The 13,916-nt window shown below is 33.9% G+C and overlaps 1 protein-coding gene across 9 annotated transcripts in view; it reads right to left on the bottom strand.

The window, feature by feature from the left end:
- Positions 1–13,916, bottom strand: part of LOC136040857 (cAMP-dependent protein kinase catalytic subunit 1) — a 324,235-nt gene that overhangs the window by 55,051 nt on the left and 255,268 nt on the right. For 6 of the 9 annotated variants that reach the window (XM_065725234.1, XM_065725236.1, XM_065725241.1 and 3 more), the window contains one exon: positions 10,970–11,052. In XM_065725234.1, the coding sequence (XP_065581306.1) occupies positions 10,970–11,052 (83 nt within the window). Of the gene's footprint in view, positions 1–8,545; positions 8,629–10,969; positions 11,053–13,916 lie in introns of all 9 variants that reach the window. The other 3 variants (XM_065725235.1, XM_065725237.1, XM_065725242.1) reach the window with 1 other exon arrangement.

Here is a 13,916-nt window from a genome sequence, read left to right as displayed (position 1 = left end):
AAGCTAAAAAACTAAAAAAACTATAAAAACTAAAAAAAGGTAAAAAACTAAAAAAAATAAAAAATAAAAAAAAACTAAAAAAAAGGAAAAAACTGAAAAATAAGCTAAAATAAAGGTAAAAACCAATAAAAAACTAAAAAAAAAAGGAAAAAACTAATAAATGACGACACTCAAAGAGAAAGCGACCAGGACAAAAGGAATGTTCGATTAGCAATCAACAAAGCACCGGGACACAGGGAGTATAAATGACGACCAGGACACAAGTAAAAAAAAAATTAACAAAACTAAAAAGAAGGTAAAAACTACAAAAAAACTAAAAAGAAAAAAAAACTAAAAACTAATAAAAAAACTAAAAAATCTAAAAATCTAAATAAACTAAAAAAGAAAAAAAAGGAAAAAAATAAAGGAGAAAAACCAAACTAAAAAACGAATGTATATACAGACCGGTACACCGGGATACAAATGACGACCGGGACACAGGGAATATAAATAACGACCGGGACACAGGGACACAACTACAACGGGGACACCGGGGGAAACAGGGGGATATAAATGACGACCGGGACAAAAAAACTAAAAAGAAATAAAAACTAAAAACTAATAAAAAAAACTAAAAAATCTAAAAATCTAAATAAGCTAAAAAAGAAAAAAAAAGGAAAAAAATAAAGGAGAAAAACAAAACTAAAAAACGAATGTATATACAGACCGGGACACCGGGATACAAATGATGACCGGGACCCGGGACACAGGGAATATAAATGACGACCGGGACACAGGGACACAACTACAACGGGGACACTGGGGGAAACAGGGGGATGTAAATGACGACCGGGACACCGGGACAGGGAATGGTCGATTAGCAATCACCATCAACAAAGCTCAAGGGCAATCATTAGAATCATGAGGTATAGATCTGAATACAGATTGTTTTCCCATGGACCATTATATGTTGCATGTTCAAGAGTCGGTAAACCTGACAATCTATTTATATGCAAAGACAATGGGACAGCAAAGAATGTTGTATATTCGCAAGTTTTACGTAGTTAAAACCATATATATATATATATATCTATATTCACAGGTGGGACATAGGGACACAACTACAATGGCGCGTAACTATTATGGCGCGTAACGACTTACGCGCGCGGGGGGGCTTGGGGGGGGCGCGAAGCGCCCCCACCAACTAGGTGTTGGGGTGGCGCGAAGCGCCACCCCAACAGCTAGTATATATATATATATATATATATATATATATATATATATATATATTATATATTAGCATTCACTATCCTTTATCCCTTTTGATCCGAAACAAAAGCGTAAGTTATGAATATTGTATCTTTATACTGAGATTCATTGAAAATATGTAAGCTTTATTTAATTCGAGTTAACCCCTCAAAATAAACATTGAGAAGAAAAACACCCCCTTTTACCCTTTTTCAAAGTTCTTTTCAGTGCAATTTTTCTTCCTATAGATATTCTGAGGTTAATAGAAGTCATGTATTCAAAATCAACAGAACAAATAAATCAAATTTTACAAATGAACAAAACGAAAAATGTAAAATGATTTTTTTTTTTTTTTTTTTTTCATTTTGGAAAATTTAAACACACATCGTCAAAACTATTATCAAACACTTCGTGGTAACGAACTGTAGTAAGGAGCGACCCGGCTCAGATCACAGATGCGTGTTTATTAGTTTGTTAGTTTTTTTCCCAGGGGTGATCGTATCGACCCAGTGGTCCTAGAACCTTGCGAGAGGGCTCATTCTAACGGAGATGAAAAGTTCTAGTGCCCTTTTTAAGTGACCAAAACAATTGGAGGGCACCTAGGCCCCCTCCCACGCTAATTATTTTCCCAAAGTCACCGGACCAAATTCTGAGATAGCCATTTTATTCAGCGTAGTCAAAAAAACTTATAACTATGTTTTTGGGGACGACTGACTCCCCCACAGTCCCCGTGGGAGGGGCTACAAGTTGCAAACTTTGACCAGTGCTTACATATAGTAATGGTTATTTGGAAGTGTACAGACGTTTTCAGGGGAATTTTTCGGTTTGGGGAAGGGGTTGAGAAGATGGAGATATGTTGGGGAGCTTTTCTTGGAGGAATTTATCATGGGGGAAGAAAATTTCCATGAAGGGAGCGCAGGATTTTCAAGTTTATTAAAAAAAAAACAATGAAGAAATAAATATGAAAAAAAATTTTCAACTGAAAGTAAGGGGCAGCATTAAAACTTAAAAGGAACAGAAATTATTACGCATATGATGGGCCCACCTCCTCCTAATATCTCGCTCTTTACTCTGAAGTATTTTTAGTAATTTCAACTATTTATTCTACGGCTTTTGCGATTCAGGGGTCATTCTTAAGAAATTGGGACAAAATTTAAGCTTTATTGTAAAGAGCGAGGTACTGACGAGGGGGTAAACCCCCTCATATACGTAATAAAAACATGAGAAAACAGAAGTTCGTTACGTAAGCTAATTTGTAAATTACGTATATCTTTCACTAATAAATACATACGTTAAAAATTAAAAGTTCTAGTTGCCTTTTTAAGTAACCAAAAAATCGGAAGGCAACTAGGCCTCCTCCCCCACTCCTTTTTTTCTCAAAGTCTTTCGATCAAAACTATGAGAAAGCCATTTAGCCAAAAAATATAAATATGCAAATTTCGTTTCAATTATTCATCTGTGGGGAGCCAAAATCAAAACATGCATTGATTCAAAAACGTTCAGAAATTACTTCGTATATGAAAAGGGCTGCTTCCTCAACGCCCCGCTCTTTACGCTAAAGTTTTTTGCTGTTTTAAAAAGTAGAGTTAAGAGAAAGAGTCAAACGTTAGCGTAAAGAGCGAGGCAGTGACGAGGAAGCAGCCCCTTTCATATACGAAGTAATTTCTCTTCGTCTTAAGTTTTAATGTCGCTCCTTACTTTCCGGTAATAAAACTTTTTTTTTTCCTTTTTTTTTAATACATATTAGAGTCCTATCTCTCACTCCCATATTATCAAGCAAAAACCAGTTATTCAAAGTTGATTGTTGTTAATTGATGAACTCTCATAATATTTATAGGAAGTAATCTAAACACTTAATATAGCACTTGTAACTTTTTTACGTTTTAGTTTATTTAACTTTGAATTTTGGAAACATCAGGCAATAACCAAACATAAGAGCAATCTACAAATGAACATTGTTTATAAATGAAAAATTAGACACAAATAATTACAAAATATAAAAATAATTAAATTTTACGCTGCAGTATATGTAACCATGAAAATTTCGGGAGAGAAAAAAGCTTATTATAATCTTAAGCGTAAATGGCTTTTCCCATTTTATGCTCTTTTCCGTAGAGACATTCAGGAAGCCTCGAAATCTATTGAAGTGCATAGATCTATGGAATTTCTCTTATTCAAACGTAAGTAAGTACGACAGCACTAGAACCTCAAGGTCCAAACCGGCGGTGCTGATATCCATTTCTCGGCCCTTTACCCAGGAAGTGCAATGGGGGGGGGGCAGCCATCCTGTCCTTTCGCACACCTTCCCTGCTTACCTCCCCTAGATTTCTCCAGGTAACAATTTGGAGCTGGGTCAACTCTGGCTGAGCTGACACAGTCACGCCACAGACCCCCATCACAAACTGAATAACTGTCTACGACAGGGATCGAAGCCGTGCCCCTTGGATAAAGAATCCACAAACCAGCACCCTAACAACTTAGCCAGGACGGTTTTCCGATACAAATAGTATACCTTTCAATCAGGGGAGCGTAATTTTGGCTCCCTCTATTCATTTTGGGGGGAAAATGACTTATTTCTATGAAAAGTTAAAAAAAAAATTAGCTCTTAATAGGACTTTTACAGTGAACTCGAATTTGGGGAGGGGGATCCAACCCCCATTTTAAAATTACGAATTTTAACCTAATAGTTTAAGGTCAAAATTTAATTAGGTGCTAAAGCTAGACAATTCATAGAGTGACCGAAGACATTTCTGTGACCCAAGTCTCATGACATCCAACAACTGCCACTTGACATGAAACTGCGTTCATTTCTTTCAAGTTACAGGTTTGAGAACTTTCCACAAATACTGAAGCGTGTAGCCCCCGAAATAATCCCATAAAAATTCAATTGAAAATTGCATCACAACATAAAAATTTCAACTTCAATTCCATAAAAATCCAACAGCTCAACTGTTTCAGTTGTATTATACGAATGCGAGACCTAGACAATAAACATCGTCCGATGAGTCCGATTTTTTGACATTTGTAATGCGCTAGAGTATAATGTAATGTACAGACCACATTCCAATGACGAGTTCTGAAGATATTCTAGAGCACCCATTAAAAACAAAATTTCTGTAAGTGAAAAAACACGATATTACGTTTTGTTATCTCCGTGTAAAATTTTTTCCTGTAAAATTTTTTCCTGTAAAATTTTTCCCTATTAGCAAATTCTCCCCTTTGACAACCCCCATCCAAAAAATTTCCATGGATTTTCCAATAACACCATGCTTCCTGAGATCCACCCTATGTTCAATAAGCTTATCACGATTAATCTTATCAATTTCCGGCTTTTAATAGACAATTGAAATTCTGGGATTGTGTTCAGTTGCATTTATTCAAACCTATTGTTTGCATATTGTGCGTCTCAGCTCAATAAACCGCAATTAATTGTTTCTAGATAGAAAATTCCTGGTGTATTTATCTATCTAACATTGTATCGAAAGGGTAATTGGAGACATTCCTTATAGTACTTTTCTTAAAAAGTGCTATGGAGTTACAAGATAATATAATTTTACTGCTAATACTACTAACAGCTTACCGCAGCACCACGCCGCGTGAGGCCAACACAGCTACCCATGCTCCTTCTTCATCCCAATATGTTCCAAGCCTCCTCTTTACGCCCTTCCGAGAACTTTCCATTTCCCTTAAATCTTTCCTTACGACATCCTCCCACCCCAGCCGTGGGCAACCTGCTTTCCGTTCAGCCCTCCGCAGTTGGCCAAAAAGGACAACCTTTGGCAACCTGTCATCCTTCATCCACAGAACGTGCCCTAGTCATCTCAAACTTTCTCTCGTTATAGCCCAAGAAAGCGAGACTGAACCACACCTTTCGTGCAGCCTACTGTTTGAAATACGGTCAGTCAGTCGGGTACCCAAAATAATCCGTTTAAAAATAATCCGGCGATCTCTTTGGAGCACATCTAGCAAATCTTCCTCTGTTTTTCGGAACCCCATGATCCAGAACCAAACTTGACCATTGTCATCACTGTAGCTTCCAATATTCTAATCTTGCTTCGCACTCATCTTCTTATTCTTTAAAATTTTTAAACTGTGAAAAAACACCCTGGACCTTGGCTATTCTACTTTTAACATCTTCACTGCACCTACCGTCTTTACTATTAATACTACCCACGCAAGTGAAGCTGTCCACTTAATCAATCTTTTGGTTAATCGATTCTTGAACTCGCAAAACCTCAAGAAGTTCACTCATTTTGCTCACACTTTCATCTAGGATGCTTATATCATCGGCTTAATCTAAGTATAGGAAGGTTTTGCTTCCCCATTTGATTCTGTGTTCCCCATTGCCATTGCTCTGCTCATTAAGAAGAAAGCAATCAAAATGATCCATACAAATGGGGATAGAACACATCCCTGCCAAACTCCAGAGTTAGTACGAAACCAGCAACTAACCTCATTTTCTATTTCGACTGCAGTAGTGCTATTCTCGTACACTTTAATGCAAAATATAATTGCGCCACAATAAAAACGACAGAGACGCATAAAAAGGGAAAGTCATGCCACTAGACTCCGACCATTTCTTTCGTTTCTTAAACTATTTGGGAAAATTTGACTTTGCTGTCCATATGCCATTCAATGAAACAGTAATTCAATAATGAACTGTAATTTATTATAATAAGCTATATTGAACACGACCTTGTCGTAACACAGTGGATTGATGCTCGGCTTGGCAATGCTGGGCCCACTGTTCGATCCCCGCCACAGCACGGTTGAGCGACAAGCATACAAGACCCAGCAAGCGAAACTACGATTCAACGCCCTCTGCGCCAGCGATGGCTCAGGAAGATCTTTATCATTGATCCTTTTTTATATTAAATACGGGGAAAAAGACAGCAGCTATGATGGCTCAGACACGTAAAGACAATGAACATTGTCAAAGATCTCTTTAGAAGGCAACATTGATAATCCACGACCAACGTTGACGATCAAGAGAGAGATGGATGGAGAACGTCAAACTCTTAGAATACGGGTAGCGTCACCCACAAATCACACCTGATAGAAGAACTAATCTACACCTGGCGCAAGAAACTTCCAGAAAAGAGGCTGGAATACATCCCAGGATGTATTCCATTTCGAATTAAGTCCAGCTTCTAAGCTGGACTTAAATTCGAAATTATTGTAATAAAAATAAATAAGTATTTCCTGCAAAAACTTTCAATTTACTGTCATACAAGAAGTACAAGAAAAAGTGTTACATACTATGGAGCAATATTTAACCACAACAATAAATTTCCAACAAAAACATCACAAAGATTAAATCAACCAGTATCCGAACAGTGAAACCGAAACCCAGGCTCATTTGAATGGTTTTCATCATATCATCTGTGTTATCTGGAAGTTCCAAAGAGGAGCTCTCTAAGACGAAACTGATTTGCAATTTTAAAGCTACTGAATCGACATGTGGTAAAATAGAAACTCCTAAAGTCAGCCTCAGAGCTACATTTTCAAGAACTGGATGACTCCCCCCCCCCCAATTTAGCTAATTTGCACCAATTACTTTGAGTGTTCGTAAATTTGGCTTTTTTTCTATTATAACTAAATGAATATTTTTAGCATAGTCTAAGTTTTGTTCAGTTTACCCCTGCTAAATCCCTTTCCCAGGGTTGCCAGCAATAAAAATTCTTAGCCAATCGGCTAACATTTTTAAGAGAAAAGATGACTTAGAGGCAAACATACTACATTGGAATCATCATTAGACTTTTCGCCAGTACCATCAAAGTGGTTTTCTATTAGTTGAAAAAAAGCTACAGAAATTTGAAAAAAAAATTAACTGTATCGTAGAGAATTGAGAAAAAGAAAATGAACTCGTGAGCAATAGAGAAAAAGAGTTGAATCTTAGAGAATTGAGGATTGAAAAAACAAGCCGTGATGTTTTGAAGAGTATGTGCATTGCAAAAAAAAAAAAAGAAAAAAAAAAAAAAAAAAAAAAAAAAAAAAAAAAAAAAAAAAAAAAAAAAAAAAAAAAAAAAACATAAAAAAAAGATGTTTAAAAGGGCGACGAGAACCATGCAACGATAACGGGCTATCAAGCATCTGAAATGTGAAAAAATACATCAAAACACAAAGGGGGTCTCAAAAGTAACTATAAAGAATTGAAAAACAAAACAACAACTAGATGTATCTGTTTTTAGAGATTCTAAAACAGATTCAAACTCTGGAAACAATAAGAAACAAACACGTAGATTACTATATAACAATTAACAAATGCATATACTTTAGCATAGTGGCTTTCGAGATCCCGTACTTGAGAGGAGTTTTGCCATGTACAAATTTTACAGTTGGTCTTTTTAAATGACTATACCCTTATACTATTAAACATTACCATATATATAAAAGTTGGAATAATAGTATTCGGATTATTTGAGATTCAATTAAGCCAAGTTACCGTTAAAAAAAAAAACATAGAGGATATGTTGATCATTCTCATTTTTTGCTTAATGGACACCGTCATTGAATTTCTTGACAACTAAATGGTGCCCATGCCCAACCATCCTCTTCTGCTTCTTAATATTGCATCTGAACATGGTTTCACTTTAATACATAAAAGTCCCGTATTTAACGAGAAACTTTACGGAGGGGTATAATCCCCAATTAAACGTGGGCTATTGCAGGGGACTATAATTTCATTGGTATACAATTTCACACTTAAAACGTAAAATAAGCGTAAAATAATCCTTGTTTTCAAATATAACTTTACTTATTCCACAGCGATACTAAATTCCACTTATACCACTACTCGATTGACTAAATTAAAAAAAAAAGATTATTGCGTTTAGCCATCCTTAGGGGAAAGGGGTTACCAGCTTGAACCCCCCCCCCCCAATTTTTGTCTTATCTGTAAAAAGTAGCAAAAATGCATATAAACTGATTTTGATTCCTTTTGTAAGGGTTTTTAACCCTCCCCCTCCGAACGAAAATTCTAGATTTTGTCCTTGATTCTCGACTTGATGTCCTAGATTTAGCACCAAAAATCCTTGGCGCTTAGGCAGAGAATTGATAAATGTAAAATTCATTGTTTAATATTTTAAAAGGAAAGCTTACGATATGTTACAGACTTGTGCTCTTTTAAGAGCAAAATTTAGAAGTTTTGTTTTCATGTCGTTTATGACCTTGCTTTAATCAGTCAGCTGATGATAATTGACTGGCTCTAACTCTGGGAGGGAGCTAAAAAAAGAGGCTTCTTGAGAATCCATCAAAGAAATAGCAAAACATAAAGTGCGTAGCAAGCAGAATGAGGTTAGAAAATTTATGAACGAACCTAAACCGTCCTATTTTCCTGAGATGTGAAAACATTTCTCCGCCCGGCACATATTCCAAAACCATATATAAATTCGAATTATCCTAAAGATAAAAATATTATTAAGCAACATTCTCTACAACTACTACTAATGCTAAAAGCTGCAATTTGATCTAAATAATAGTTTTTCTCTTTTGTTTGGATGAAATAGAAATCTGACCAAAACACAGCTTCGAAGTTTTTGGAATGGAACAATTCTTCCAAATTCAAGCTTTTTAAGACAAGATGCTTAGGTAAGAATTTGGAGTGGATGTTGTAGGAGTGGACAGAAAAAAGGAACCTTGAGCTCAGAATGATGCTACAATTGGAATCAAGTTTTTTTTTCAATTAGATATGTGAAAATTCAACTTTAATTAAATTCAGTTTTATACAAAAAAAAAAGAAATAAAAGTTAATCATGAGATGGTGTTTATTTTATCGTTATCCACGGTGAAAAAGAATGCTCGATAACATCATTAACACATAAGTAAAGTTAAAAAGCACAGTGATCACTATATTACATTAAACGATACCATAATAAATTATGCAATCAATTAAATTCAAAAATCATTAAAATCGATAATTATATGGAACTGTTTAGAATTCTATATAGTCACTTGAAATATTCCATAGAAATGTCAATACCTAATAGTAATTTAATGAAAGAAATCTGTTTGAATACAAGTAAATAAAGCAGCTTTCGAATCATCATAAGAAAGTTGATCAAAAAACAGATGCTCATTTTGTAGCCCATTCTGTAGCCCATGCCCATTCTACATAAAAAGTGAGATATAGGCACAAGGAAAGGGATTGGAAAATGTTGATTCCAAAAACCTCGCGAAATATTAACTAAATTGCCCTCCACTAGATGACACAAGCAATTAGGCTGGATGGAACATGCTACAATCAACTAACTTAATAGAACCAATTCCAGTTTAGAATCCTCACACAGAATCATCCCACTGCTCCCTTTCTCACGGCCATACCTACACAAAGGGGTGAGGGTGAAACGCATATAAAAAAGTATCGATATGTTTAGTACCCCCCCCCCCCCCTTGAAAAAAAGTAAAATTGTATGAAAAAGGTAAAAAGGCAAACAAATACAAATATTTATAAGTAAAGCAGCACTTTATTTCATTATGTCAGAGCCCATTTCCAAGGAAAAACGCCTAATTAACAAAGTTTTGTAACTTTACGTTCTGAAACTATTAATTTAATTACTAATATTATTGAATTATTACTATTATTACTAATTAACTGGTATTGATAATTAAACATAATACTAATTTATGATACTAATTAATTATTACTATTAATACTATAAATTTAATTAAAGAAAATCCTCTTCCCCCTTTTCTAAGTCAAACTGCAAAGATCTGACTTTTTTTTAGAAAATATCTAAACTTTTTTTTCTTTCTTTTTTACAATCAATACCGATTCAGCCAGGATCAGCCAGAAGGTGAAAAAAAAAAACAGGAAAAAGGCAGCAGTTCCCAGGGCAATAGTAAGCACCTCAAAGTCAACGGGGGTGGGAGATCATGGGCTAAAAAAGCCTCACCCCATGTCATGTCCATGTACACATGCCTATAGAATAGAAAGATCTTAGCAGTCTGATTAGCCAAAAAATCTTATTGCAATAAGAATGGACATCTAATGCAGAACTAGGAACAAAACTAGTTTGTTTTAAAAGATTAATATAACCAAGTTTAAAATAATATAGACGAGTTCCACCTCTTTTTTGCAATTGACCACGACAAAAAAAAAGAAAAAAAACTTTATTCTAAAATGTGGCATAAATTGAAAAAGAAAAAAGAAAACAATTGGAAATTTCTAAGACAGTGAAACTCGCTCAAACTTCCAATGAATATTTCGGCCCTCAATCCAAGGGCCTTCTTCAGCAAATCTAATAAAAAAAAAATAAAATAAAATGCTTTTTAAAATGTAAATATAGAGAAATAAAATAAAAATTACAGTAAAACATAACCTTTAAAACTAAAACTAAGAATTAAAACAATCCTAGAGACATTTCTTGAACAAATTTCATCCAGGACGTAAAATATGAATACATTATATTTGTATTTAGATATCTTATGCTGACAACGGTCCTTGGATAGAGAGCCGAAATATTCATTTGAGGCTTGGGCAAGTTTCTCTATCTTAGAAATTCCCTGCAATTTGTTTTTATGATGGAGAAGCAGTGTGGTCTTCGTTGTTATTTGACCCTAAACTGGAATGAACTATGTTTATTTTGAGCAAATCAACTCAACTATCTTAAGACTTGATACTAACATAATGGCCAAGCAATTATGAGTACATTAGGAGTTGTATAGTACATTTTGCGCCTGCTTGGTCATCTAGATCAGAGCATAGTAAAGAGAAAAAAATACGTTTCACCAAATTCAATACCTAAATTTGCCAATCCTCCGTAAATGAGAGAATACTTCACCGCCTGGGACATATTCTAAACCCATGTACAAATTTGAATTATCCTGAAAACAGGAATATATTAAAATAACAGCAGTGACGAGGTCATCATCCAGGTTTCACACGTGATATGGTCTAGGCCCAATCGGAATCGATAGATGAGTAACAAATCGAACAGCTCTGACCTTTTTAAATAAAAAATTTCTATCGAATATTTAATGATGTGGCCGATGATTGGAATGACTTTAAATTTCACACCTCAAGTTTTTGAGCCGAGCGGGTTTTGTAAATTTGATCAAGCAAATATGGAGGTGTTGATGGGTTCAGCTTCGTTTGGCAACAACTATTGACCAAATAGCTATTCAAATAGTTTTTAGGTCCAGAATCGCGTGTAAGCTTCAACAAAATTTTAAGCTACCTGTTATTCGTTTATCAAAACCTAAGACATCGGTTTCTCAAAATTTTAGGGAGCGGGGGGGGGGGGCAGAGGTTATTGATCCCACATATATCATTGCATTGTGTCGAAAAAATTTGATAATTGTATACTAGAAACTGCCAAGTGCTAATTAACTTTGTGACGCCTTAGAAAAAACGTTCTTATTGGTTACCTAAGTAAGCAAATTTGGGACAATAAATTAATGCCTTATATTCAAAATTCCTAACTTTATACTAAAGCCTCCTATGGGTCTGTCATACTGGGTCTCAAATAAAAAGATTGATAATAAAATTAGTTTTTTCATATCCTGAGTTTCTTAGATTTTTTTTTTTTTTTTTTTTTTTTTTTTTTTTTTTTTTTTTTTTTTTTTTTTTTTTTTTTTTTTTTTTTTTTTTTTTTTTTTTTTTTTTTTTTTGCGGTCATTTTTAATATTCGATTTTTTTATTTCGTGATTGGAAAACTTTGACTAGCTCCTCACGATTAGGGACCCTATGCTTTTAGTTAAGACGGCCTTATATATGGAATTAAATAAAAAATAACTCGAATGCATGTCCGAATCATATTGCATTAAAAAACTGGAAACATCACTGATGTTTATTTTTCATTGAGTTAGACAAGAACATAAGAACTAGTGTTGTTTCCTTACAGCTGTTTATCATTATGAATGTTGATTCCTGTATTTTCTTATTTTGATTTGTTAAACAGTTCGTGGTAACAAACTGTAAGGAAGGAGGCCACCCGGCTAAATAGTAACCAAAACTCTAAAAACAGAATTATGATACGAATAGATATATCAAAAGAATTGGAGCTTTATGTTGATTTCAAATATACAAATTTCATTAAGTTTAATATTACCCATCAAAGGTTACGAGCCAGAGAAAATTTGCCTGATTTTTGAAAAAAGGAGGGAACATCCCCTAAAAGTCATACCATCTTAATGAAAATAGCACCATCAGATTCGACGTATCAGAGAAATATTTTAAGTGCCTATAGAAAAAAATGTGAAATTTTAGTTTTTTTTTTCAGGGGTGATTGTATCGACCCAGTGATCCTAGAATATCGTGAGAGGGCTCATTCGAACGCTAATTAAAATTTCTAGTGTCATTTTTAAGTGACTCGAAAAATTGGACGGCAAGTAGGCCTCTCCCACGCTCCTTTTTTCTCAAAGTCATCCGACAAAAATTTTATGATAGCCATTTTGTTCAGCATAGTTGAAAGGCCGAATAACGATGCCATGATTGAGTTTTCTAGAGAATAAATTTTTGGGGAGGTGGGATTTTTCCGTGGAGGAGTCACCGGATTTCCAGCAATTATTTTTAAAACGATCAGAAATTAAATTAAAAAAAAAAGTTTTTCAACTGAAAGTAGGTATCAAGATTAAAACTTAAAACGAACAGAAATTATAACGTATAATTTTTTTTTCTTCAACAAGAAACCTAGTCAAACCAAAACTACTTTAGCCTACAGTGTATTTTCACCCCAGTGTGAAATCCGGATGATACCATATTTCCTATTACGATAAACCTAGCCAACATAATATATTAACAACATTTATTCATCTTTTGAATAATTGGGAGCGAAACATTTGGAGCTAAATGTCTAATTAAAAAACTATGTCTCAGAAAACATTCCACATTTCTTTAGATTTGACTAAGAAATAAAAGGAATAAGACATTATAAATTGTAGTTTATCTTCTTCTTTTAATAATGTTTTTTTACATTTAACACGTATTTTTTAAATTCTTTCATTAATATCATCTTTTCTTCAGATAGTCATGGCTCTCAGGATGAAATTGAACAATAATAAAAATTTATACACCAAGCAGTAAAATATATAAATAAGTATGATTAAAAATATAACAACTAATAATTACGCCTCTATGAGTTTTTATGACTAATTTAATTTTAAAATGAAATTAATTGAACATAAAATCACATTAGTCATTAGAAATACAACAACAAACAACAAAGCCATTTTGAGCTTTTACCATTACTTCTCATTTTATTTGATTCATTGATTAATTTAAAAAATTAATCATTAAAATAAATTTTAACTTTTGTCTTTTGCAGTTATGAGTTTATATTTCCTTACTCATCTTTTTATAAAAAGTGATTGTCAATATTTGAAAAAAAAAAGAAAGAAAACGTTGAATAAGGATATTTAGTCACTTGGCCTATGTTTACCAGACTTTATTTGAAACTAGTTGACAATCCTGTCCTTTAAAAACGTCGCTGTAAATATTTGTTTATTTCTCCTTTTGTAACTACAGAGCATAAATAGAGCAGATATTTGCAACTTAATTTAAATTTATCATCAATTATTAATAAAAAAAAAACATAACATAAAAGCATCCCCTCCACATGTCAAAGTATCATATGGTGGAGCGATAACCAAACAAATCCACAAAAAGAAAAAAATAATAATCAACATGAAAAAGAGAAAAAATGAAAAGGTGAATAGGATTAGTTCGAAAAGAAGAAACAAAAGGGCTT

The sequence above is a fragment of the Artemia franciscana genome, chromosome 21, assembly GCF_032884065.1.
Source record: "Artemia franciscana chromosome 21, ASM3288406v1, whole genome shotgun sequence".
Classification (NCBI taxonomy): domain Eukaryota; kingdom Metazoa; phylum Arthropoda; class Branchiopoda; order Anostraca; family Artemiidae; genus Artemia; species Artemia franciscana.
The sequence above is the reverse complement of the archived record's forward strand: the minus strand, read 5'-3'. Positions and strand labels throughout refer to the sequence as shown.